This window comes from Oncorhynchus masou, chromosome 28, assembly GCF_036934945.1.
Source record: "Oncorhynchus masou masou isolate Uvic2021 chromosome 28, UVic_Omas_1.1, whole genome shotgun sequence".
In the NCBI taxonomy this organism is placed as follows: Eukaryota; Metazoa; Chordata; class Actinopteri; order Salmoniformes; family Salmonidae; genus Oncorhynchus; species Oncorhynchus masou.
Genome location: NC_088239.1, coordinates 75,509,233 through 75,534,208, shown reverse-complemented (window position 1 = coordinate 75,534,208; position 24,976 = coordinate 75,509,233). Strand labels below are relative to the sequence as shown.

General features: G+C 44.4%; 1 protein-coding gene across 1 annotated transcript; it reads left to right on the top strand.

Moving 5' to 3' along the window:
* The first annotated feature begins 315 nt into the window (after positions 1 to 315).
* Positions 316 to 19,743, top strand: lmo4a (LIM domain only 4a). Its single transcript, XM_064943371.1, has 5 exons — positions 316 to 739; positions 10,825 to 11,073; positions 15,814 to 15,910; positions 16,323 to 16,481; positions 16,706 to 19,743. Exons 2-5 carry the CDS (start codon positions 10,832 to 10,834, stop codon positions 16,712 to 16,714), a joined length of 507 nt encoding a protein of 168 aa, XP_064799443.1. The 5' UTR covers positions 316 to 739; positions 10,825 to 10,831; the 3' UTR covers positions 16,715 to 19,743.
* The last annotated feature ends 5,233 nt before the right edge of the window (positions 19,744 to 24,976 follow it).

The window sequence follows — 24,976 nt, the reverse complement described above, 5'->3', positions numbered from 1 at the left end:
ATAAGGCGTTTCATTAGTTAAGAAAGGGTCACTGTCCAGTTATGCCTGAGTCAGAGCAGTCCTAAAAGAAATTGGAACAGGACGTCTTCTGCCTTAGGGAGGTTGGGGGCTGGGTTAAGGATTAATGAATTGCTTTTTCAACATTGTTCAGCGGTGGTGATTATGGCCTATTTAAAACAGCCACAAATAGGCAAAAGTTCCTTAAACAGACATCCATCATTATGTCAAATGCCACACCCCCTTGCTGTTCAATGGCTGCGGGGGCTGAATCTCGACGCGTCATAGGAGGAGTGATTTAAATGTGTATTCCCTCTTGGCTTTGAACTGGAGTAGCCGCCTTTCCTCTCACAAATAGTAGCGCTGTATGTCCATGAACAAGAACTAAGAACCAAATTCCTTTAGCCGAGCTGTGACTATCTGAAATGAGAGAATTACTTCATCACCAAGTTTACTGTTTCAGATGTCTATAGGAAATCCATGAAGTCGACCAACGCAGTATAAAATAAGGAAACAAGAAGAGGAAGATTTAGCCTAGACTACTTCTGGACTAGTTTGCAAGCTCTCCAATCGGAATATATAACAACCGTTTGAAGTTGTTACATCTTGAGAACGGCAACAATTTACCATTGCAAGCAGCAGTCCACGACTTGGTTGAAGTTGCGCACGTCTCGTGGTAGCGCGCACCACCATCGTGATCATTTCCTCGCGGTTACTTCACCTAAACTACCACGACGGCAAGGTGAGCACCGCAGCGCGTCACATTTTTCCACACATTTGTTAACAATAGTCCTATATCGTTTAAAGTTTCAGCCTAGTAGATGTGTTATTACACAGTAATGAACGGTAGGGTAGGGTATTATTGGTCCCCCTTTCTGTCTGTCATGTTCGAACAATTATTGAGCGCAAGCTATTTGTCCGTGATTCAACATTTCCTTCTGACTATCCAGTGGTGAACATGACTTACTTTTATCCCTTATCATAGCACACATTTCTTAACCGTTCGTCCATGCTTTTGTTGTTGGGGGGGGGGGGGGGGTCTTCTCCGGTATCTTGACTGCATCTCTGCATCAAGGCAGCCCTGGTACAATGGGGAGTTGTGCGCCGGCCGTAGTGTTAATTAAAAGAGACCCGTTTTAATGAAACAGCGATGCGTGTAGTTATGGCCCCTGAGCGCATTATTAAAAGAGAAGGATATATTGCTAATCTGCCTTGGTGCCAAGCGGGCCTGACCATTGCTCACTGTACTATTTGTACTATTTATAGTGGCTGTTAATGGTGCAGTCAGGCTTATTTATTTTAATTACAAACGACTTCCCCTTGCTTGTGTGAGCGGGGTTATTTGTTAATTTAAACTGGGGGGGGGATGGGCGTTGGGCTTTGACAGGTTTTAATTAGTGTAGGTTTACCAAAGGCACAGGGAGCAATACTTCTCTACAAAGTGACTGGTGTAATGTGAAATTTGATCCGAGCCACTTTGGTGAGATATGGGACTTGTTGATGCACATCAACAAGATAAAGAAACTATGCCCAAGCCTAAAAATACCGAGTGGTCTTATAAAAACACAGTTTAGTATTCACCATATGTTGAAAAAAATAAGGTTATAAGCCTGCATTTACACAGGCAGCCCAAATCAGACTTTCCCCCCCCTAATTGGTCTTTTAGACAAATCAGATCAGCTCTTTTGCTTATAATTGGGCAATAAATCTGAATTGGGATGCCTGTGTAAATGCAGCCTATTAGGCCTATGCTATCTATGTAGGTTCCTATCCAAAAGAAGCATAACAATACAAAAAGACTAAATGATTGGGAGCTGACAATGTATTTATCACCAACAAGTGAGTATTTCAATGAAGAAGAGCCAAATGCAATTGGTTAATGGCGAGTGAACCATTATTTGCTCTGTCAACCCGAAACCACATGCAATCCATCAGTCTGTCCTCAGACAGCCAAGGTATTGTGTTCCTCCTCATTAGCCTCTGTTTTTAATGGTTATTTCATCAATCAGTCTATTACTAGAGCGGAACACAGCTGTCTCTCCTCCTCACTAACCTTTGTTTTGCCTGATCATTCATTTATCATTAAACGCAGCAGCGGAGACCGAGCTTATTACAAATCAGAGCCCACAGACTCTTATCGCTCAACAAGGACTCCAGTTTATCAATGGAAGGAGTGTAAGTAGTAGCCTAGTCAAGGACAGACTCGGGCGGTCTCAAAACTCATCTCAACAAAAATAACTCTTTCCGTCACCCTCTCTAAACTTTGTCCTCATTGTGTGCCGCTCGTTCATCTATCTGGCTTGCATAGACTTTCCTAACCCCCTTTTCTCTTTGTATTTAGAAAGCCAATATGAGAAATGCCCTAGCTTGTTTTTAGCGATAGGCTTTGGTTACAAATCAGCGTTATGAAGATATGGCGTTCACCAAAGTTCTGCAGGGTGTTGATAAGAAGGAACACTAAGTCCTTGCACCCTCCAAAATAGGTGGGTGTCTACTGTGTTCAGTGGGGGGATAAGCTTGTCTAAGTCCCTTTTAGGGTAATGTAATTGTTGGGGCTTGCTCTGCATTGAAATTTCACTGGCTCCCCCTCTGATGCTGCTGACATCCCCCAGGGCATGGCTCAGGTATTGTCTCAGAGTTTGCCGTGTGCTGCGAAAGATGATTAAATGTAGGATTTGCATTTTCATGAGATCAGTGATGTTTTTTTTGTGAGGTTATTTTGGCTCATCTTCGCTTACGGCTGAGGCTTCTGCAGGTGTGTGTCTGTGTGATTGCATTCGCTGTGCTGCCGCAACTTGTCGCAGGTACGGTGAGGAATGCACAAAAAGCGAGTAGTATTTCTGCACCCATTTGAGACTTTCACGTAGCTGCACTGCAGCAGTTCTTCTGAGACTTCAGTAGGAAGCCAAACAAACAGGGAAATAATCATTCATTTAAGGGTAGCCTCTTCTCCACTTGGGTTGTACTTGGTCTGCCGTGGCTTCACGGTACATGTTATGATCTGTTTGGAGTCAAGGGAGACTAACTGGTTCGACAGGCAAATTGCCAGATGGCCAGAAAAAGCATTGAGGCTTAGGACTTGTTGACATATTGTAGTCAAGAGGAAATGTTTCCATACCATATAGACACTATCCAGTCCTTCTTTTAAAAGAGAAAAACAGGGTATAGCTCCTACTCAAGTGCATGTCTATGAGAGCTATGAGAGAGAGGAAGAGAAATGGAGGTCACATTGGCGCCTCTGTTCCTAGATTTGACCAGAATTCCTCTTTTTATTTCACGAGGGTGGAGGCTCTTGTATTTCGGGGTATAGTAATTGATTTCACGCTGGTAATTCACTGCCCGAGGCGTCTGGCTCTGAACACAGGAAACGGACTGCAAAGCAGCAAGCAGAAATGGGCCATGTAAGGTGTCTTACAAACTGTAAATTCACTAGACAAGCTGTGTATTCATCATACACAATGACCTCATTGCACTAATTGCATAATGGTTTATAGCTATATGCCATTATGATAGTTGCAGAAGGTTCTGCCCCCCTGCACAGTACTGTTAAATGTTTCCCTTACTGTTCCTTAGGTGGGATAGTCCATCCCCTCAACTATGATGCCCCACATTGCCCGAACAAATCTGGCATCAAGTGTTTTCATTTCAATTTGATTTCAATTCCACATCCTATGATGCAGCTGTAGGACCCATTGCGAGGAGTAAATTGGAAAACAATGTTGTTGCCCCCAGGTATTTTTGAAAAAAAATGTTCTCAAGTTGCTGCCTCTGGTCTCCAGTTTGTCAGGGTTGTCTTTGACCCTGACTCTGAGACAGCACATTGCCAGCTGGCATTTGAAAGCGACTGGTAAAGGCTGAAATGTGCCCCGGGACGCCCCCCTTCCAGGAAGGGGTCACACTGCCTTCCTGTGGCTACTTGGCCCTCCGCGACCCCCGATTGACATCCCCAATCAGAGCAGCTCTGTGGATGACCTTTGAACCCTCCAGGGCATCTCTTGTCTGTTGCCTCTTGACCTCGGTGGAAGAACAGCTAGAGGAAATAACGTGATAGAGTCCCAGATGGCAGGCAATCCCCCACATGCAGACGCCAAGCCCTCTTTCCCCCTCATACAATACCTTGGATTTAAGGCAACAGTATAAGCTTTCCCCCTTTCTTCCAACAGCCTTGCCTGGTTCAGGGACTCTCAAAGCCACAGAGAAATTGACAGCGGCCTTTTTAAAAGGGGCTTGTGGAAACAGCTTAGCGTAACGGTCATCAATCAAACAGAGAAATGTCTTGTGCTGATATTCACGATCGGATTGATATTGTGTGTCTGTGTGTGTGTGTGTCTGTGTGTGTGTCTGTGTCTGTGTCTGTGTGTGTGTGTGTGTGTGTGTGTGTGCACGTACTGATAGGCCTGTGATAAGTCAAGTGCTAACCTATGTCAAGAATGTATAAAAATATCTCACCTGTCCAAATGTCAATAGATGGGTTGGTTACAGCAGCTACATGTAAAGAGTCTGTAGTGAACGTAGCACATGCATCTATTGAACTAGATACTGCAGAGTAGCACTGTGGAAAAAGCTTTACCGCCAGGGTTTGGTCCCTCAGCTCTTTGTCGTGTTCCTCTTATGGGTCCTGAGATGCAGGGTTGGTGCCCCATGTGAAGGCACTTTGTTGGGGTCAGTCCAGCGTTGCCCTGGGCCTCTCTTATGGAGCTCAGCTCTCCTTGATTGGAGCCAGGTGTCCCAAGCAGAGAGTGCATAACTGTGGTGGACCAGCGGCGGACTGAAATGTCTTGTGGGAAGGGCACTCGTAAAGCAAAACATGCCCTCATTTAAATTAGAAGCACTGGAGGACAAATTAGGACGCTGTTGTTAATTTGGAAAATGAAATCCGTCGCTGCAATTATTTAGTGTTGTTGGCCATAATTATGAATCATGAAGCCGGTGAAAAGCAATGGCTGACTCATTGCTGAGTTGCATGCTGGTATGGTTCTTGTTAGTGTGATTTGAAAGCAATATTATCCCCAGCTGTGCATGAAATCAGTTCAGTTTTGAAACGTAAAAGTGGGAAGTTCGGATATATAGTAGAAATGAACCGATAACGGCACACTTGGAATGTGGAGACATCATGTAGATTACCATTGGTTGTCTGGTGTCTCAAAGGATATGGGACCCCATATGTCATCTCCGTTACACCACAAGAAGGTTTATATATTGGTATACCGGAATGTCAACTCCGTAACCCGAACGAAAGTTTTTGTAATCACTCAAAAAACCTCTGTCGACTAGTCTACTCACCCAGTGCAACCCAACAACACAGAAGACCCAACAACATTATTCATTGAGCAGGACTCTGCAACATCAAAGACCTCTCTTCTGGGACACATTATCAAGTTGCAATGAGAGGTTATATTTGCAGCCGGCTCAAAGACAGTGCGGCTTTGGCTAGTAAGAAGAGGTTTGTGTGTAGGTTGTCGTGGGACGGCTGCTTCCCAGGGTGCCAGTCGCCTCTGAGGCGCATATTTTTCAGGAAACTGTACCCCCCCCCCCGCCATATCCCTTAAATGAATAGGCCTAAGCTCTCTTTGCCAACGAATCCCAGAGCCAACCGATTGGTTACCGTGCCAAAACTCACATTTGGGAATCCGAGGCTTCTCTCTTTCCTGTCTGTGGGGCTTCTCTCTCCTCATCACCCACGTTCCAGGTAGATGTACAGTACAGTTGGGACATTCCAGGTAGATGTACAGTACAGTTGGGACATTCCAGGTGAATGTACAGTACAGTTGGGACATTCCAGGTAGATATACAGTAGGGACACTCCAGGTAGATGTACAGTACAGTTGGGACGTTCAAGGTAGATATACAGTACAGTTGGGACATTCCAGGTGGATGTACAGTACAGTTGGGACATTCCAGGTGAATGTACAGTACAGTTGGGACATTCCAGGTAGATATACAGTACAGTTGGGACACTCCAGGTAGATGTACAGTACAGTTGGGACGTTCAAGGTAGATGTACAGTACAGTTGGGACATTCCAGGTGGATGTACAGTACAGTTGGGACATTCCAGGTAGATGTACAGTACAGTTGGGACATTCAAGGTAGATGTACAGTACAGTTGGGACATTCCAGGTAGATGTACAGTACAGTTGGGACATTCCATGTGAATATCAGTACAGTTGGGACATTCCAGGTAGATGTACAGTACAGTTGGGACATTCCAGGTAGATGTACAGTACAGTTGGGACATTCCAGGTAGATGTACAGTACAGTTGGGACATTCCAGGTAGATGTACAGTTGGGACATTCCAGGTAGATGTACAGTACAGTTGGGACATTCCAGGTGGATGTACAGTACAGTTGGGACATTCCAGGTAGATGTACAGTACAGTTGGGAAATTCCAGGTAGATGTACAGTACAGTTGGGACATTCCAGGTGGATGTACAGTACAGTTGGGACATTCCAGGTAGATGTACAGTACAGTTGGGACATTCCAGGTAGATGTACAGTACAGTTGGGACATTCCAGGTAGATGTACAGTACAGTTGGGACATTCCAGGTAGATGTACAGTACAGTTGGGACATTCCAGGTGGATTTATAAGTACAGTTGGGACATTCCAGGTAGATGTACAGTACAGTTGGGACATTCCAGGTGGATGTACAGTACAGTTGGGACATTCCATGTGTATATCAGTACAGTTGGGACATTCCAGGTAGATGTACAGTACAGTTGGGACATTCAAGGTAGATGTACAGTACAGTTGGGACATTCCAGGTAGATGTACAGTACAGTTGGGACATTCCATGTGTATATCAGTACAGTTGGGACATTCCAGGTAGATGTACAGTACAGTTGGGACATTCCAGGTAGATGTACAGTACAGTTGGGACATTCCAGGTAGATATACAGTACAGTTGGGACATTCCAGGTAGATGTACAGTACAGTTGGGACATTCCATGTGTATATCAGTACAGTTGGGACATTCCAGGTAGATGTACAGTACAGTTGGGACATTCCAGGTGGATGTACAGTACAGTTGGGACATTCCAGGTGGATGTACAGTACAGTTGGGACATTCCAGGTAGATGTACAGTACAGTTGGGACATGCCAGGTAGATGTACAGTACAGTTGGGACATTCAAGGTAGATGTACAGTTGGGACATGCCAGGTAGATGTACAGTACAGTTGGGACATTCCAGGTAGATGTACAGTACAGTTGGGACATTCCATGTGTATATCAGTACAGTTGGGACATTCCAGGTGGATGTACAGTACAGTTGGGACATTCCAGGTAGATGTACAGTACAGTTGGGACATGCCAGGTAGATGTACAGTACAGTTGGGACATTCAAGGTAGATGTACAGTTGGGACATGCCAGGTAGATGTACAGTACAGTTGGGACATTCCAGGTAGATGTACAGTACAGTTGGGACATTCCAGGTAGATGTACAGTACAGTTGGGACATTCCACGTAGATGTACAGTACAGTTGGGACATTCCAGGTGGGACATTCCAGGTGGATGTACAGTACAGTTGGGACATTCCAGGTAGATGTACAGTACAGTTGGGACATTCCAGGTAGATGTACAGTACAGTTGGGACATTCCAGGGGGATGTACAGTACAGTTGGGACATTCGAGGTGGATTCATAAGTACAGTTGGGACATTCCAGGTAGATGTACAGTACAGTTGGGACATTCCAGGTGGATGTACAGTACAGTTGGGACATTCCAGGGGGATGTACAGTACAGTTGGGACATTCGAGGTGGATTCATAAGTACAGTTGGGACATTCCAGGTAGATGTACAGTACAGTTGGGACATTCCAGGTGGATGTACAGTACAGTTGGGACATTCCAGGTAGATGTACAGTACAGTTGGGACATTCCAGGTAGATGTACAGTACAGTTGGGACATTCCACGTAGATGTACAGTACAGTTGGGACATTCCAGGTGGATGTACAGTACAGTTGGGACATTCCAGGTAGATGTACAGTACAGTTGGGACATTCCAGGTGGATGTACAGTACAGTTGGGACATTCCAGGTGGATTTATAAGTACAGTTGGGACATTCCAGGTAGATGTACAGTACAGTTGGGACATTCCAGGTGGATGTACAGTACAGTTGGGACATTCCAGGTAGATGTACAGTACAGTTGGGACATTCCAGGTGGGACATTCCAGGTGGATGTACAGTACAGTTGGGACATTCCAGGTAGATGTACAGTACAGTTGGGACATTCCAGGTAGATGTACAGTACAGTTGGGACATTCCAGGTGGATATACAGTACAGTTGGGACATTCCAGGTAGATGTACAGTACAGTTGGGACATTCCAGGTGGGACATTCCAGGTGGATGTACAGTACAGTTGGGACATTCCAGGTAGATGTACAGTACAGTTGGGACATTCCAGGTAGATGTACAGTACAGTTGGGTGGATTTTAGATTTTAGTTTTCGTCCAAAAAAATACTAAAATCACCAGCAAGATGTACGTGATCGTGTCGCAATTTAATTAAGGTATTATTATTATTTTCAAATACAATCTCTTTTTGGGCTTGGTTGTGGTTCCTTTACAGTGTACAAATTATTATAATTATGTTTCGGTCCCCCGACAATCTGCTCTGACAAAAATCTAGTTACCAGCTGAATCTAGTTACCTACCCCAGGTGTGTACAGTATGGTACGTTCCAAGTGGGTGTACAGTATGGTATGTTCCAAGTGGGTTTACAGGATGGTACGTTCCAAGTGGGTGTACAGTATGGTACGTTCCATGTGGGTGTACAGTATGGTACGTTCCAGGTGAGTGTACAGTATGGTACGTTCCAAGTGGGTGTACAGTATGGTACGTTCCAGGTGGGTGTACAGTATGGTACATTCCAAGTGGGTGTACAGTATGGTACGTTCCAAGTGGGTCTACAGTATGGTACGTTCCAAGTGGGTCTACAGTATGGTACGTTCCAGGTTAGTGTACAGTATGGTACGTTCCAAGTGGGTGTACAGTATGGTACGTTCCAGGTGAGTGTACAGTATGGTACATTCCAAGTGGGTGTACAGTATGGTACGTTCCAAGTGGGTTTACAGTATGGTACGTTCCAAGTGGGTGTACAGTATGGTACGTTCCAAGTGGGTGTACCTCTATGGTACGTTCCAAGTGGATGTACAGTATGGTACATTCCAAGTGGGTGTACAGTATGGTACGTTCCAAGTGGGTTTACAGTATGGTACGTTCCAAGTGGGTGTACAGTATGGTACGTTCCAGGTGAGTGTACAGTATGGTACGTTCCAAGTGGGTGTACAGTATGGTACGTTCCAAGTGGGTTTACAGTATGGTACGTTCCAGGTGGGTGTACAGTATGGTACGTTCCAAGTGGGTGTACAGTATGGTACGTTCCAGGTGAGTGTACAGTATGGTACGTTCCAAGTGGGTTTACAGTATGGTATGTTCCAAGTGGGTGTACAGTATGGTACGTTCCAAGTGGGTGTACAGTATGGTACGTTCCAGATGGCTGTAAAGTACGGTATGGTACGTTCCAGATGGCTGTAAAGTACGGTATGGTACGTTCCAGATGGCTGTAAAGTATGGTATGGTACGTTCCAGATGGCTGTAAAGTACGGTATGGTACGTTCCAGATGGCTGTAAATGGTACGTTCCACGGTATGGTACGCTCCAGATGGCTGTAAAGTACGGTATGGTGCGCTCCAGATGGCTGTAAAGTACGGTATGGCACGCTCCAGATGGCTGTAAATGTACGGTATGGTACGCTCCAGATGGCTGTAAAGGCACGGTATGGTACGCTCCAGATGGCTGTAAAGCACGGTATGGTACGCTCCAGATGGCTGTAAAGCACGGTATGGCACGCTCCAGATGGCTGTAAAGTACGGTATGGCACGCTCCAGATGGCTGTAAAGTACGGTATGGTACGTTCCAGATGGCTGTAAAGTACGGTATGGTACGTTCCAGATGGCTATAAAGCCAGGCATGGTACGTTCCAGATGGCTGTAAAGTACGGTATGGTACGTTCCAGATGGCTGTAAAGTACGGTATGGTACGCTCCAGATGGCTGTAAAGCACGGTATGGTACGCTCCAGATGGCTGTAAAGTACGGTATGGTACGCTCCAGATGGCTGTAAAGTACGGTATGGTACGTTCCAGATGGCTGTAAAGTACGGTATGGTACGTTCCAGATGGCTGTAAAGTACGGTATGGTACGTTCCAGATGGCTGTAAAGTACGGTATGGTACGTTCCAGATGGCTGTAAAGTACGGTATGGTACGTTCCAGATGGCTGTAAAGTACGGTATGGTACGTTCCAGATGGCTGTAAAGTACGGTATGGTACGTTCCAGATGGCTGTAAAGTACGGTATGGTACGTTCCAGATGGCTGTAAAGTACGGTATGGTACGTTCCAGATGGCTGTAAAGTACGGTATGGTACGTTCCAGATGGCTGTAAAGTACGGTATGGTACGTTCCAGATGGCTGTAAAGTACGGTATGGCACAGATGTATTTAGGATAACCATGATAACGGGGATGACCGAGAGGAAGCTTGATTTCCTGAATGTTCCGTGGGTTTCCGGAATAGAATGTAGAAGCTGTGGTAAACATCAACCAAATACCCTAAGTTGAAATAAAGCCTGTTAATAAAGGTGTCAGTGGTGTTATTTCCTGGACTGTTAATGTCTTTAAAACAGAAATATCATTCCTTCTCTCCATGTTAAGCTCAAACATTCTCGTACAGCTGAATAGACACTTTTCCATTCGCCCACCCTTGTTGTTATCATCCTTACTCAGGATGACATTATATCTCTCACCCCCCCCCCTTCTTCTCTCCAGGCCAACCATGGTGAACAGCCGGGTGGAGGCATCAGCCGTGGCGGTGACAGGGGGCGGCGGTGGCTCGGCAGGCAGGTCATGCGCGGGCTGTGGTGGGCGCATCGCCGACCGCTTCCTGCTCTTCTCCATGGAGCGCTACTGGCACACGCGCTGCCTCAAGTGCTCCTGCTGCCACGCCCAGCTGGGCGAGATTGGCACCACCTGCTACAGCAAAGGGGGCATGATCCTCTGCAAGAACGACTACATCAGGTGAGCTTCAGGGAAGGCAGCATTCAAATCAGAAAGGAGTCTGGGTGGGGGTGGATGCAGCACGATAATGGCTCATCCTCACCGTCTTGTAGGCAGGTGTAGTGTCTGCCTCCATATTGTCCATGCAGATGGAGGAAAAAGATTTGATTGGAAACTACCATACTACGGTGACATAGGGGTGGGGAAAGGGGAAGTACATGGGGATGTTATATAGTCTGAAAACACCATAGGTTGTAAGCTAACGGTCTCTCAAATGTTTTAGGTAACATCAACCATTTTGGACCTGGGCTATGTTGACAAAGTGAAATTAAAGTGTTTTAAATATTCAACACAGCCCAGGTGAAAAATCATTGAAGATAACTAAAACAGCTGAGAGATGGTTAGCCTACAACCTAAAGTCAATTTTAGTGAGCTTCTCCTTCAATAACGAGTTAATAGTGAAAGTGCAACGGAAATCCACTTTCCACAACTGATCCCGCCTGATGAGTCTGTTAATGCTAGGTCAGACAAGCACAGACAGCTCTGAAAGCAGTTGGAAAAGTGGAGGAATTTGTCAAGTCCTTTTCTCTCTGTTTGTTTTATGCACGCATAAAGGCACCAGGTGTTTGGGTGTGAATGCGGTCAGGTAGGGTGTGGCAGGATATCGGAGACCGGAGGGTGTTATGAAAGAGGTATATGCTCACAGCAGGGTTGGGTGTGGGTCTGGGGGAACAAGGAGATTCTGACAGCTACTCTATCCTCTCAAGACATGACCAACTCTGTCTTTCACTACTTTTTGCCCATTTTAATGACAAAACCTAAGCAGTTGCGTAAGATGAGGGGAAACCGAGGAAAGACTGCACATTAGCCAATTCCATCACCACAGCATTGCTCCTACACTGTTTGCCTTAATAATGTCTTGCCCAGTCTGGACTATGTGTGTGTGTGAGAGAGAGAGAGCGAGAGGCTGGCTGGTCCAACACAGACTGGGATTGTGTGTGTGTGCCTGCATTGGCACTTCTCAGGCACTGGTGCTCTCCAGGGCAAACACTGGGGCAGATCCGGCGCAGTCTGGAAACTCACACAGCCCAAGAACGCCCGCACGAAGGGAGGCCTGCTGGGTAGAGCAGAGACACTGGGCACTGTACATCAGCTCACTAAGAATACACAGGATTTAAAGCCACACCCACCAGAATAAATAGCACACTTCTACTTCCCGACAATGTGATCTACTGAAAGATGTATGGTTGCAAATTGAATGTAGGTCTACTAGCTATGTATTGCATAAAATCACCTTGACTCTAATAACTCCTCATTACAATGCTTGCAACCAACATGAATAAATGGAAATTGCACAAGAAAAATATAAAGGTGTTTTTGCCCCAAAAAGTGCTCTGTTAATTAGTCATCAATATAGAATGACACCATTCATATTTTTTAAGGGGTATATGGTACTTATGCACTGCTGCCTAACGATGGTCTAACATAGTGCAGCACCTTGTGTCCATGTAAACGATGGTCTAACAGTGCAGCACCTTGTGTCCATGTAAACGATGGTCTAACATAGTGCAGCACCTTGTGTCCATGTAAACGATGGTCTAACATAGTGCAACACCTTGTGTCCATGTAAACGAACATGGTCTAACAGTGCAGCACCTCTGGTCTAACATAGTGCAGCACCTTGTGTCCATGTAAACGATGGTCTAACATAGTGCAGCACCTTGTGTCCATGTAAACGATGGTCTAACATAGTGCAGCACCTTGTGTCCATGTAAACGATGGTCTAACATAGTGCAGCACCTTGTGTCCATGTAAACGATGGTCTAACAGTGCAGCACCTTGTGTCCATGTAAACGATGGTCTAACATAGTGCAGCACCTTGTGTCCATGGTCTAACATAGTGCAGCACCTGTGTCCATGTAAACGATGGTCTAACATAGTGCAGCACCTTGTGTCCATGTAAACGATGGTCTAACAGTGCAGCACCTTGTGTCCATGTAAACCTAACAGTGCAGCACCTTGTGTCCATGTAAACGATGGTCTAACATAGTGCAGCACCTTGTGTCCATGTAAACGATGGTCTAACATAGTGCAACACCTTGTGTCCATGTAAACGATGGTCTAACATAGTGCAGCACCTTGTCCATGTAAACGATGGTCTAACATAGTGCAACACCTTGTGTCACCTTGTGTCCATGTAAACGATGGTCTAACATAGTGCAGCACCTTGTGTCCATGTAAACGATGGTCTAACATAGTGCAACACCTTGTGTGCCATGTAAACGATGGTCTAACATAGTGCAGCACCTTGTGTCCATGTAAACGATGGTCTAACATAGTGCAACACCTTGTGTCCATGTAAACGATGGTCTAACATAGTGCAGCACCTTGTGTCCATGTAAACGATGGTCTAACATAGTGCAGCACCTTGTGTCCATGTAAACGATGGTCTAACAGTGCAGCACCTTGTGTCCATGTAAACGATGGTCTAACATAGTGCAGCACCTTGTGTCCATGTAAACGATGGTCTAACATAGTGCAGCACCTTGTGTCCATGTAAACGATGGTCTAACATAGTGCAGCACCTTGTGTCCATGTAAACGATGGTCTAACAGTGCAGCACCTTGTGTCCATGTAAACGATGGTCTAACATAGTGCAACACCTTGTGTCCATGTAAACGATGGTCTAACATAGTGCAACACCTTGTGTCACCTTGTGTCCATGTAAACGATGGTCTAACATAGTGCAGCACCTTGTGTCCATGTAAACAACACCTTGTGTCCATAACATGGTCTAACATAGTGCAACACCTTGTGTCCATGTAAACGATGGTCTAACATAGTGCAGCACCTTGTGTCCATGTAAACGATGGTCTAACATAGTGCAGCACCTTGTGTCCATGTAAACGATGGTCTAACATAGTGCAGCACCTTGTGTCCATGTAAACGATGGTCTAACATAGTGCAACACCTTGTGTCCATGTAAACGATGGTCTAACATAGTGCAGCACCTTGTGTCCATGTAAACGATGGTCTAACATAGTGAAGCACCTTGTCCATGTCCATGTAACACCTTGTGTCCATGGTCTAACATAGTGCAACACCTTGTCCATGTAAACCAACAGTGCAGCACCTATGTAAACGATGGTCTAACAGTGCAGTGCCATGTAAACACCTTGCAGCACCTTGTGTCCATGTAAACGATGGTCTAACATAGTGCAACACCTTGTGTCCATTTAAACGATGGTCTAACATAGTGCAACACCTTGTGTCCATGTACGCTCAAGGTCCATCCTCGCAGATATTTGTAATGCAGAACGGGACTCAGTACGAAGCTTATCAAATGTATAATACAGTTAGTGGAAAAGGGCAAGGCTCTCATTGCCGAGTGGCGCTGTGCCGCTGAGTCCGATACAGGCAGAGAGGGGGGAGAGAGACAGAGGGGAGGGAGAGAGAGGGAGGAGAGAGAGGAGAAGGAGAGAGAGGGGAGGGAGAGAGAGGGAGGAGAGAGAGGAGAGGGAGATAGAGGGGAGGGAGAGAGAGGGAGGAGAGAGAGGAGAGGGAGAGAGGGGAGGGAGAGAGAGGGGAGGGATAGAGAGGAAGGAGAGAGAGAGAGGGGAGGGAGAGAGGGGGGAGAGAGAGGGAGCCTTAATTAGGGAGAACAGGGTTCCTCTCGGGCGCTCGCTTATTAAATTACTGTTTGGATTAAGATCAAAAATTCATTACAGTGTGCAGTCAGAGCTGGGACACTGATAGGGAACCGGAGAGGGGGGGGGGGGTATAGCAGCCAAACCAGTCTGGTAGGTGTCACAAGGAGGGGGTGTAATAAAGGTGAGAGCGGTTGAGAGGCTTTGTATTAAGACTGAACAGTTGAACTGTCTACACACTAGGCTCTCTGAGGGATGGGCTAATGTGCTCTGGGTAGTCTACCAAATGTGGTGTGGAAGTTTCACAAAATGGACTTACCTGGTCATGCTCTAACAATGAGGCTAACTGTTCGACATCAGCAACGCAATGTCTGCTTCACCAAAAGGTATGTAGTGGACCGTAGTCTTTGTCTTACACTTTACACCAAACAATGACATCACCAGCATCTACAGAAGGTAATCCGTGACTTGTGGAGAAAAAGCCCTTCATCTGGGTTCTTCACCAGTATCAGCTGTAACATACTTCCTGGCTCTCCCAGTAGCCTGCCACGAACCTCATCTGCAGCTCAAACCCCACATGGAATCTGTGGCCGCCGGCTGAGCGCTCATAAGACCTGAGTCACATGTCTCAGCATCACCACCAACACTATTCAATGCTGCATCCCTCCCTTTCGGTCCTGCTGGAACATGTGTCAAACTCATTCCATTGAGGGCTGAGTGTCAGCGGGTTTTCACTCCTCCCTTGTACTTGATTGATGAAATAAAGCTGCTAATTAGTAAGGAACTCCCCTCACCTGGTTGCCTAATTGAAAGGAAAAACAGGAAAAACCTGCAGACACTAGGCCTTCCATGGAATGAGTTTGACAGCCCTGTATTTGAATCTAGACCTATACTTGACTTTATTCATGACTTCAACCACTGGTCTGGGACATATTTCCTTTTATTGCTCGAGATATTTCTATTTAAAATTGGCAAAGGGTGAGCTGATCAGAATCCGATATAAGAAGTGTGGTGCTGAACAACAGCATTGCTTTCATTGGTCAGAGGGGTAATGTGTTGAAGTGTTTGTGGTGTGAGTGGTTGCAGTGGTCTGACAGGGGTTGTTCATCCACAGGCTGTTTGGGCACAGCGGGGCATGCAGCGCTTGTGGCCAGTCCATCCCTGCCAGTGAGATGGTGATGCGGGCACAGGGCAATGTGTACCACCTCAAGGTAAGAGGAACTTCAGCCTAAAAGTAAAAGACTCATTCCATTGGGCAAAAACTGGTTGAATCAACATTGTTTCCATTTCATAGCAACAACAAAAAAATGTATGTGATGACGTTGAGTCAACGTGGAAAACTGATTGGATTTGCAAAAAGTCATCAACTTAAGGGAATTTCATATTTTTTTCACCCAACTTTTAACCTAAATCCAATGATGGAGATTGTTTTGGGTTTAATTCACATTAGTTGACAACTCAACCAAATGTAAATCAAAACTAGTCGTTGAACTGACGTCTTAGCCCAGTGGGATGCCAACAGACGCCACAGAGGCCCTTTATAACACAGCAATATGACTCAGCGAGAAACCCATGCTTCTGTTGCTCTTTCTTAAAGTTCCTTATGTCCCTCACTCTCTGCAGTGTTTCACCTGTGCCACCTGTAGAAACCGGCTGGTGCCGGGTGACCGCTTCCACTATGTCAATGGCACCATCTTCTGTGAGCACGACCGGCCAGGGGGCGCCCTGCTCAGCAGTCACCTGACCTCGCTGCAGGGGAACGGCATGATGCCTGACCAGAAGGTGAAGGGATGGGTTCTGATAGAACCGCACAGCCCTTGGTTGATAATCCAATCCATGTGATTTAATTAATGAATGTGGATTCTGACGTCTCCAAGAGTGTTTTTTTTAGAAATGCTGTTCAAAGTGGTGTTGGACTGTGGTCTTCTTGCTGTCTTTGTTCTTGTAGTCTTGTATTTATGCATAATCAATGTGTGCCAATAATCACCTCTTTCTCCTGATCTCAGGTCTGCTGAAGAAGAATGGGTGACAAAGCAACGTGTGCCTTCTCCTCCCCCGCCTCCTCCTCCTCCTGCTCTTCTTCCTTTTCCACCCATAAGTTTGTCCTGCACCATCCATCCCATCCTTCAGATATTCCGATATCCGTACTCCGGATACTGCTGCCAGTGTCCCATTAGCTTTCCCAGTAACACGGCATTTCCCCCAAAATAATGTTTATTCTGGTCATAGAGAATAATGTTCTCAACCTTGACATAATTGAAGTCTCCTGCTTCAAGGGAAAGATGCGGAGGAGGGAAAGACTGTTGATGATGGAAGAGGATGATTTATACTGTCAAACCAGTGTCTGTTTTCGGTAAGTCCATTGGTGACTGACTTGCATAAGACTGACTTGTAGTAATGCCCTGAGAGGACTATGGCATTTCCAGTGATGGACCATCCTTGATGTAGCACCTTTCCCTAGCCAGCACAAAACTACAGGGAGAGGGAGATGCCACAGACCAATAAATATAAACTGGTTCTCGTCCGGAGCTGTTTCAACCAAGCTACAGTTTAATGACTCCCGAAACACGAAGAGTGTGTTCAAAACAAGATCGCCACATGAATACACAGACACACACTCTCTGAGCTCAGACTCTAGGCCCTTTCATGTGTCGGATTGAGGGAAACAGGAAATACTTTGGTTGTAGTGCTATGCGACCGTAGCTTTTGCCCCCTGGACGTTCCTGAACTCTCATTCCTGAACTCTCATTCCTGAACTCTCATTGGCTCACTCGAACTGTCGAGTTAGGCCGAACGAGGAATGATCAAATACACCTGCCTGGATGTCTCGTCTACTTTCAAAAATATACTCTCTGTGTACTAAATGAAGAATGCCTGTAGAATATTCATCAAAACATACCTTTTAGTCCCATGATTATTTTGTACTGCAAGTGGTTGCCTTGTGTTTCTCGATTGTCTTCGATATTTAGTTATGTTTTCAGGTGAAGATGGTTCCTGGGGTTAGTAAATGTACTCCTGTTTATGGGAACATACAAATATGCATTTGTAATTGTTGTTTAAAAAATTTGTCCGGTGAGAATTGTTATTCCAACATGACTTTGCAGCAGTGCTCTATACGTCTTAATGTATTGTTGTTATGTGGTGGTGGAAGAGGACAAGGTCAAAGTTGAACTGGTCCACATATAACCAGGGTCGTGTTGAGTAGGGCTCACTGTAGATGGAAAACAGAAATAAGTGTTTGTTATTGGAGAGGCCATGTAGTCCCTCGCTGTTACACACCGTTTTTTCCGTTTGGTACCTAATGAACACGACCCAGGTTGAGGGAAGAGGAGAGCGGCATTGAGATGGAGAGAAGTAATAACTGTACATACCTTTTCTAGTGCTATTATTGTATTGTGGTCTATGGTTGAATTGCGTCTTTGTGTGGCCTAAAACATCTATATGGAGAAAAAGTACTTTCTAAATAACTATAATAATCATAATATTGCCAGTCACCTGTGTCGTGTCTGTAATGAGTGTTTGGATAATATTTACCTGCCGTTTGTGTGTGCGCGTGTGTAGCGAGGTGTGACAAATAGCGCTTTCACACCGAAAGGTAAAGCTCCTGGACTCAGACAAACATGGCCGATTACCCTCAGGAATGGAATTTCAAAGGCTTGAGCTGGGGCCATTACAGAAGCAATTAAAGTGGGATACGCTGGAGGCCCAGGCTTTAGCTGAAGTCCTGTGTCGGAGTCTAATGAGGCCTAATCTGGTGAGCTGGCCTAATTAAAAGGGAGGGACCCCTTTCCTGTGGGTGCTGAGTAGAGCAGTCCAGCTGTTGACTTTACAGTGCTCACAATGCAACAACAAACTGAAAGAAATAAGCCAACCCTTTTTCTCAAACCTATAACTCCATATAACTTTTCTTTCTTCACTGCGTATGAATTTGACATTTTCACTTCTTTGTTGAGTTCTTTACTTGGAAGTTAGGGTATAGGGCCTCTACATATAGTACTGAAGGGCATGTCGGAATTGTTTCTTGGCATGAAAACACCCCCTCAGATCCTGTTTATTTAATTAGCTAATTAAACTTCCATCTTATAGGTAGGTACCTTTGGCCTAGAAATCACAGTCAGCTTTTATGATCTTCTTTTATTTCTTATTCCGTGACTTTTCTACAGAGAGAAATTAAAACCAAACATGCAACAGGCCTACAAAGAAGACAGAAAAAAACACTGGAGTAGCCAGCTGTGACTTTTGAAATGAATGTTCCCAGAGAAAAGTCTACCATAAGCATTGTGGTGTGTGTCGGTGTCTCAGCAGTTCCTCTTTTAGGGTTAGCCAATTAGGTTCACACTCAAAATAACAATGAGTGTTTTAATGGCCGGATTTCAAAGCATTTCTTTGGTAATGATGTAGAATGGTTTTAAAGGATGAACACATTCCTCGGGTTCTTCAAACATAATCCAAACCTGAGCATGAGTTTCAAATCTTAAAAAAAAACAACGTTTTTGTCAAGGTATTTTTGGCATTCCTCAGTTTGTTTCTAATTAGACTCCCATACTTCCATAGACACAAGTGGAGTTCAATCATAATAACCAGAATAAACCTGATCTGAAAGAACTACGTAAGGGGAAGCAATATACCCGATATATATAAGAACACCTACAGAAACACCGATCTGACATATTGTGGAACCTGTTAATGAATTGGAGGTACCTATCCAGTCATTTTAGATCAGTGGATTTTTAAAATCAGTTCATTTTTAAAACGTAGGACTATTGCATACTGATAACAGCCACACAAACCGTCTCTATACCTGTTCTAACCAATGTGGCACCCAATGTTTCATTTGTATACCTAGTCTAAATACCATTTGATCCAGTAGCTTGACTAATACTTGGCCAGTCATCTCATCAAAATACATGGAAAACTTATCAGAACATTTCTCTTAACTGTTCAGTTTAGGTTTAAAGACAGTGAAAATGATCAAGAAACCGATGCAATTGTATTATCGGTATCTTATTCACAGGGGATTCCATAAATAAACACTTTTTGCTGATTTGCAATTCTTTGACTCAATATATCTGCCAGAGATAATGACTAGCAGTTGTCAGTCAGTCAGTGAAGGCAAGGTTTTATTTGTAGCTGCCACCCTTCTGCAGGGTGGCAGCTTGACATCCCCAGCCCATGTGCTGAAGTGCTGATATGGTATCAATTATTTATCCCACGTCTGTGATTTTGAGAAGCATCAGACAAATTCATTAACGTATGCAAATGCCCCTAATTGCAATTATCTCTATATCTTGATAAGTAAAAGGGGGGAGGGAATCTACCAATCCCCCTCTGTGGTGCAAGTTACACTTTGCATTCAAACCAATCAAGCCTAATCTGCATATAACTAATTAGCTCAACATATTCAAAAACCAATTAACGGGTCTCTCAAATAGCTTCTATGCCACGCAGCTTTTCTTTTTGAGCTGAGCTGGAACAAGAAAAGTTTTCAGGTGCACAGTTTTGCAATGTGCAATGTTCCTTCCTCGAGAGAAGTGGAGTTCGCTTTTTTTTCTCTTTCCTCAATTCACTAATTAATCAAATTAACACATGCAAATTGGTGTAATTGCATTGTTTCGTCACCTCATGTTGTGTGAAGAAAGAAAAAAACAGGGAAGCAATGGAACAGCGAAGATATTTTTACCTGATGCCAGAGCGAGAAAGACAGATGTCCAATAGACCTGCCCCTCACCGCAGGGACCAGGTGAGAGAGGTGATGCCACCAGCAGAGTGTGAGGCCTGCAGGCTCACTATCAGCCACACAGCACACAGATGGAACACCTTGCTCTTCCTCAATTCCTCTCTCCTCCTTTTCAAAACACATTTAAGAAAAGGTCCCCGGGAGGAGACAATGCATTTTGAGGAGGCGAGACCCAATACCAGAGAAAGCTGACCTTCCAAAGTGCATTCTTAACAAATCCTATCTGCAGATGTTTTCCTGCATTTGTAACACAATCCCTACAGTACATAAACTCAGTAAAAAAAGAAACGTCCCTTCTTCAGGACTCTGTCTTTCAAAGATAATTCGTAAAAAATCCAAATAACTTCACAGATCTTCATTGTAAAGGGTTTAAACACTGTTTCCCATGCTTGTTCAATGAACCATAAACAATTATTGAACATGCACCTGTGGAACGGTCATTAAGACACTAACAGCTTACAGATGGTAGGCAATTAAGGTCACAGTTATGAAAACTTAGGACACTAAAGAGGCCTTTCTACTGAATCTGAAAAATACCAAAATAAAGATGTCCAGGTTCCCTGCTCATCTGCATGAATGTGCCTTAGGCATGTTGCAAGGACGCATGAGGACCGTAGATGTGGCCAGGGCAATAAATTGCAATGTCCGCACTGAGAGATGCTTAAGACAGCGCTACAGGGAGACAGGATGGACAGCTGATCATCCTCGAGGTGACAGACCACGTGTAACAACATCTGCACAGGATCGGTACATCTGAACATCACATCTGCGGGACAGGTACAGGATGACAACAACAACTGCCGAGTTACACCAGGAACGCACAATCCCTCCATCAGTGCTCAGACTGTCCGCAATAGGCTGAGAGAGGCTGGACTGAGGGCTTGTAGGCCTGTTGTAAGGCAGGTCCTCACCAGACATCACCGGCAACAACGTCGCCTATGGGCACAAACCCACCGTCGCAAGGCCAGACAGGACTGGCAAAAAGTGCTCTTCACTGACGAGTCGCAGTTTTGTCTCACCAGGGGTGATGGTCGGATTCTCGTTTATCGTCGAAGGAATGAGCGTTACACCGAGGTCTGTACTCTGGAGTGGGATCGATTTTGAGGTGGAGGGTCCGTCATGGTCTGGGGCGGTGTGTCACAGCATCATCAGATTGAGCTTGAGCAGGCAATCTCAACGCTGTGCATTACAGGGAAGACATCCTCCTCCCTCATGTTGTACCCTTCCTGCAGGCTCATCCTGACATGACCCTCCAGCATGACAATTCCACCAGCCATACTGCTCGTTCTGTGCGTGATTTCCTGCAAGACAGGAATGTCAGTGTTCTGCCATGGCCAGCGAAAAGCCCGGATCTCAATCCTATTGAGCACGTCTGGGACCTATTGGATTGGAGGGTGAGGGCTAGGGCCATTCCCCCCAGAAATGTCCAGGAACTTGCAGGTGCCTTGGTGGAAGAGTGGAGTGACTTCTCACAGCGAGAACTGGCAAATCTGATGCAGTCCATGAGGAGAAGATGCACTGCAGTACTACTTAATTCAGCTGGTGGCCACACTAAATACTGACTGTTACTTTTGATTTTGACTCCCCCCTTTGTTCAGGGACACATTATTCCATTTCTGTTAGTCACATGTCTGTTCAGTTTATGTTCAGTTTATGCCTCAGTTGTTGAATCTTGTTATGTTCATACAAATATTTGCACGTTAAGTTTGCTGAAAATAAACACAGTTGACAGTGAGAGGACGTTTCTTTTTTTGCTGAGTTTACATACGACATCCCTTCAATTTATCTGGGAATCTGTCGGATGTAATTCACATTTCTAAGACCAATGTAAGCCTTGCACCAAATGCTCCAGGCCTTCACATGGCACTCTGGGAAATGAGGGCATACAGTGCCTTCAGAAAGTGTTCAAACCCCTTATTCCACATTTTGTTGTTACAGCCTGAATTCAAAATGTATTAAATATATGTTTTTTTCTTACCCATCTGCACACAATCCCCTATAATAACAGAGGGAAAACATGTTTTTAGAAATGTTTGCAAATTTATTGAAAATGAAAGCCAGAAATAAATCATTTACATAGTATTCACACCCCTGAGTCAATACATGTTAATATTAGAGCTCCTGAGTGGGGGCAGGGGTCTAAGGCACTGCATCTCAGTGCTAGAGGTGTCACTATAGACCCTGGTTTGATCACAGGAGTCCCATAGGGCTGCGCACAATTGGCCCAGCGTCGGGTGTATTGATACACCATCCAAAGTGTAATTCATAATTTCACCAGGCTCAAAGGGATATTTAATGTCTGCTTGTTTTTACCCATCTACTAATAGGTGCCCTTCTTTGCGAGGCATTGGAAAACTCCCTGGTCTTTGTGTTTGAAATTCATTGCTCGACTGAGGGACCTTACAGAAAATTGTATGTGTGGGGTACAGAGGTGAGGTAGTCATTCAAAAATAATGTTAACCGCTATTATTGCACACAGTGAGTCCATCCAATTTATTATGTGACTTATTAAGCAATTTTTACTCTTGTACTTATTTAGGCTTGTCATAACAAAGGGGCTGAATATTTATTGACTCTAAACATTTCAGCCTTTCATTTTGTATTCATTTGTACAAAATGTTAAAAACATAATTCCACTTTGAAATGATGGGTTATTGTGTGTAGGCCAGTAAGACAAAATCTAAATGTAATAATTTTTAAATTCAGGCTGTAACACAATAAAATGTGGAAAAAGTCAAGGGGTGTCAGTACTTTCTCAAGGCACTGTATGATTCTCAACATCCTGTTAATTAGGAATGATGTCCTTGGAGTTATACACAAGCTATTCAGAGGTAGAGCAATAACCAAGTATCAGCTTTTGGCATCTTTTGTCTACATGACAGAGCTCATATGCAATTTCCTTGACAGAGTCAATGCCTTTCCTATCTGAACACACAGACAGTCAAGGCTAATGCCGTGTATTGTCTTAGCTAAACAATATCATGGTGTAAAATCATGAATGTATCTGACATTGTCATCCTGTTGCCAGCAGACGCCTTGGTTAACCAAGGACACAATGCTAGCTAACTCACAGAGCTCTTCCCATTCTGCAGATACAATTTGGAGGTCAGGAGTAGCTGTAGCTCCAGGTATAATGCAATGTTATTGCCAGTAACAGACAAAACTATAGCTAGCTAACTATTGAGGTGCAAGTGTGAAAATCTGTAACTAGCTCGATAGTGTGAACTTGCTTATAGCAGATAATGAACTGTGAATGTCAAGTAAATTGGATTTTGTATAGACTGTCTAGTATGAGACTATTTTTACAAGCCAACAAACAGTGATCTTTCTATCGCGAAATCTCTACCTATGAAACATCCCTTCCGGTCAATTATGCAATGTGCCTATCCCAAAAGGGCCAGATCACTTGCGAAAAATTCAAACTATTCTCCAGGTTTCTGGAGAAATAGCTTGATTTGAGGCCAGCGAAGGGGTGCATCACAAAGCAGAACCACTCATGATCATCAAATCAAATCACATTTTATTGCTCACATACACATGGTTTACCCGATGTTAAATAATCATGGCCTCTAAACCTTCAAGCTGCATACTGGACCCTATTCCAACTAAACTACTGAAAGAGCTGCTTCCTGTGCTTGGCCCTCCTATGTTGAACATAATAAGCGGCTCTCTATCCACCGGATGTGTACCAAACTCACTAAAAGTGGCAATAATAAAGCCTCTCTTGAAAAAGCCAAACCTTGACCCAGAAAATATAAAAAAACTATCGGCCTATATCGAATCTTCCATTCCTCTCAAAAATCTTAGAAAAGGCTGTTGCGCAGCAACTCACTGCCTTCCTGAAGACAAACAATGTATACGAAATGCTTCAGTCTGGTTTTAGACCCCATCATAGCACTGAGACGGCACTTGTGAAAGTGGTAAATGACATTTTAATGGCACCGGACCGAGGCTCTGCATCTGTCCTCGTGCTCCTAGACCTTAGTGCTGCTTTTGATACCATCGATCACCACATTCTTTTGGAGAGATTGGAAACCCAAATTGGTCTACACGGACAAGTTCTGGCCTGGTTTAGATCTTATCTGTCGGAAAGATATCAGTTTGTCTCTGTGAATGGTTTGTCCTCTGACAAATCAACTGTAAATTTCGGTGTTCCTCAAGGTTCCGTTTTAGGACCACTATTGTTTTCACTATATATTTTACCTCTTGGGGATGTTATTCGAAAACACAATGTTAACTTTCACTGCTATGCGGATGACACACAGCTGTACATTTCAATGAAACATGGTGAAGGCCCAAAATTGCCCTTGCTAGAAGCATGTGTTTCAGACATAAGGAAGTGGATTGCTGCAAACTTTCTACTTTTAAACTCGGACAAAACAGAGATGCTTGTTCTAGGTCCCAAGAAACAAAGAGATCTTCTGTTGAATCTGACAATTAATAATCAAATATTAAAATGTCATACAAAGAACAGCATAGAAACAAATGGATAGCATACGATCATAGATTAATTTGACTATACAAGTTTACACACAATTAC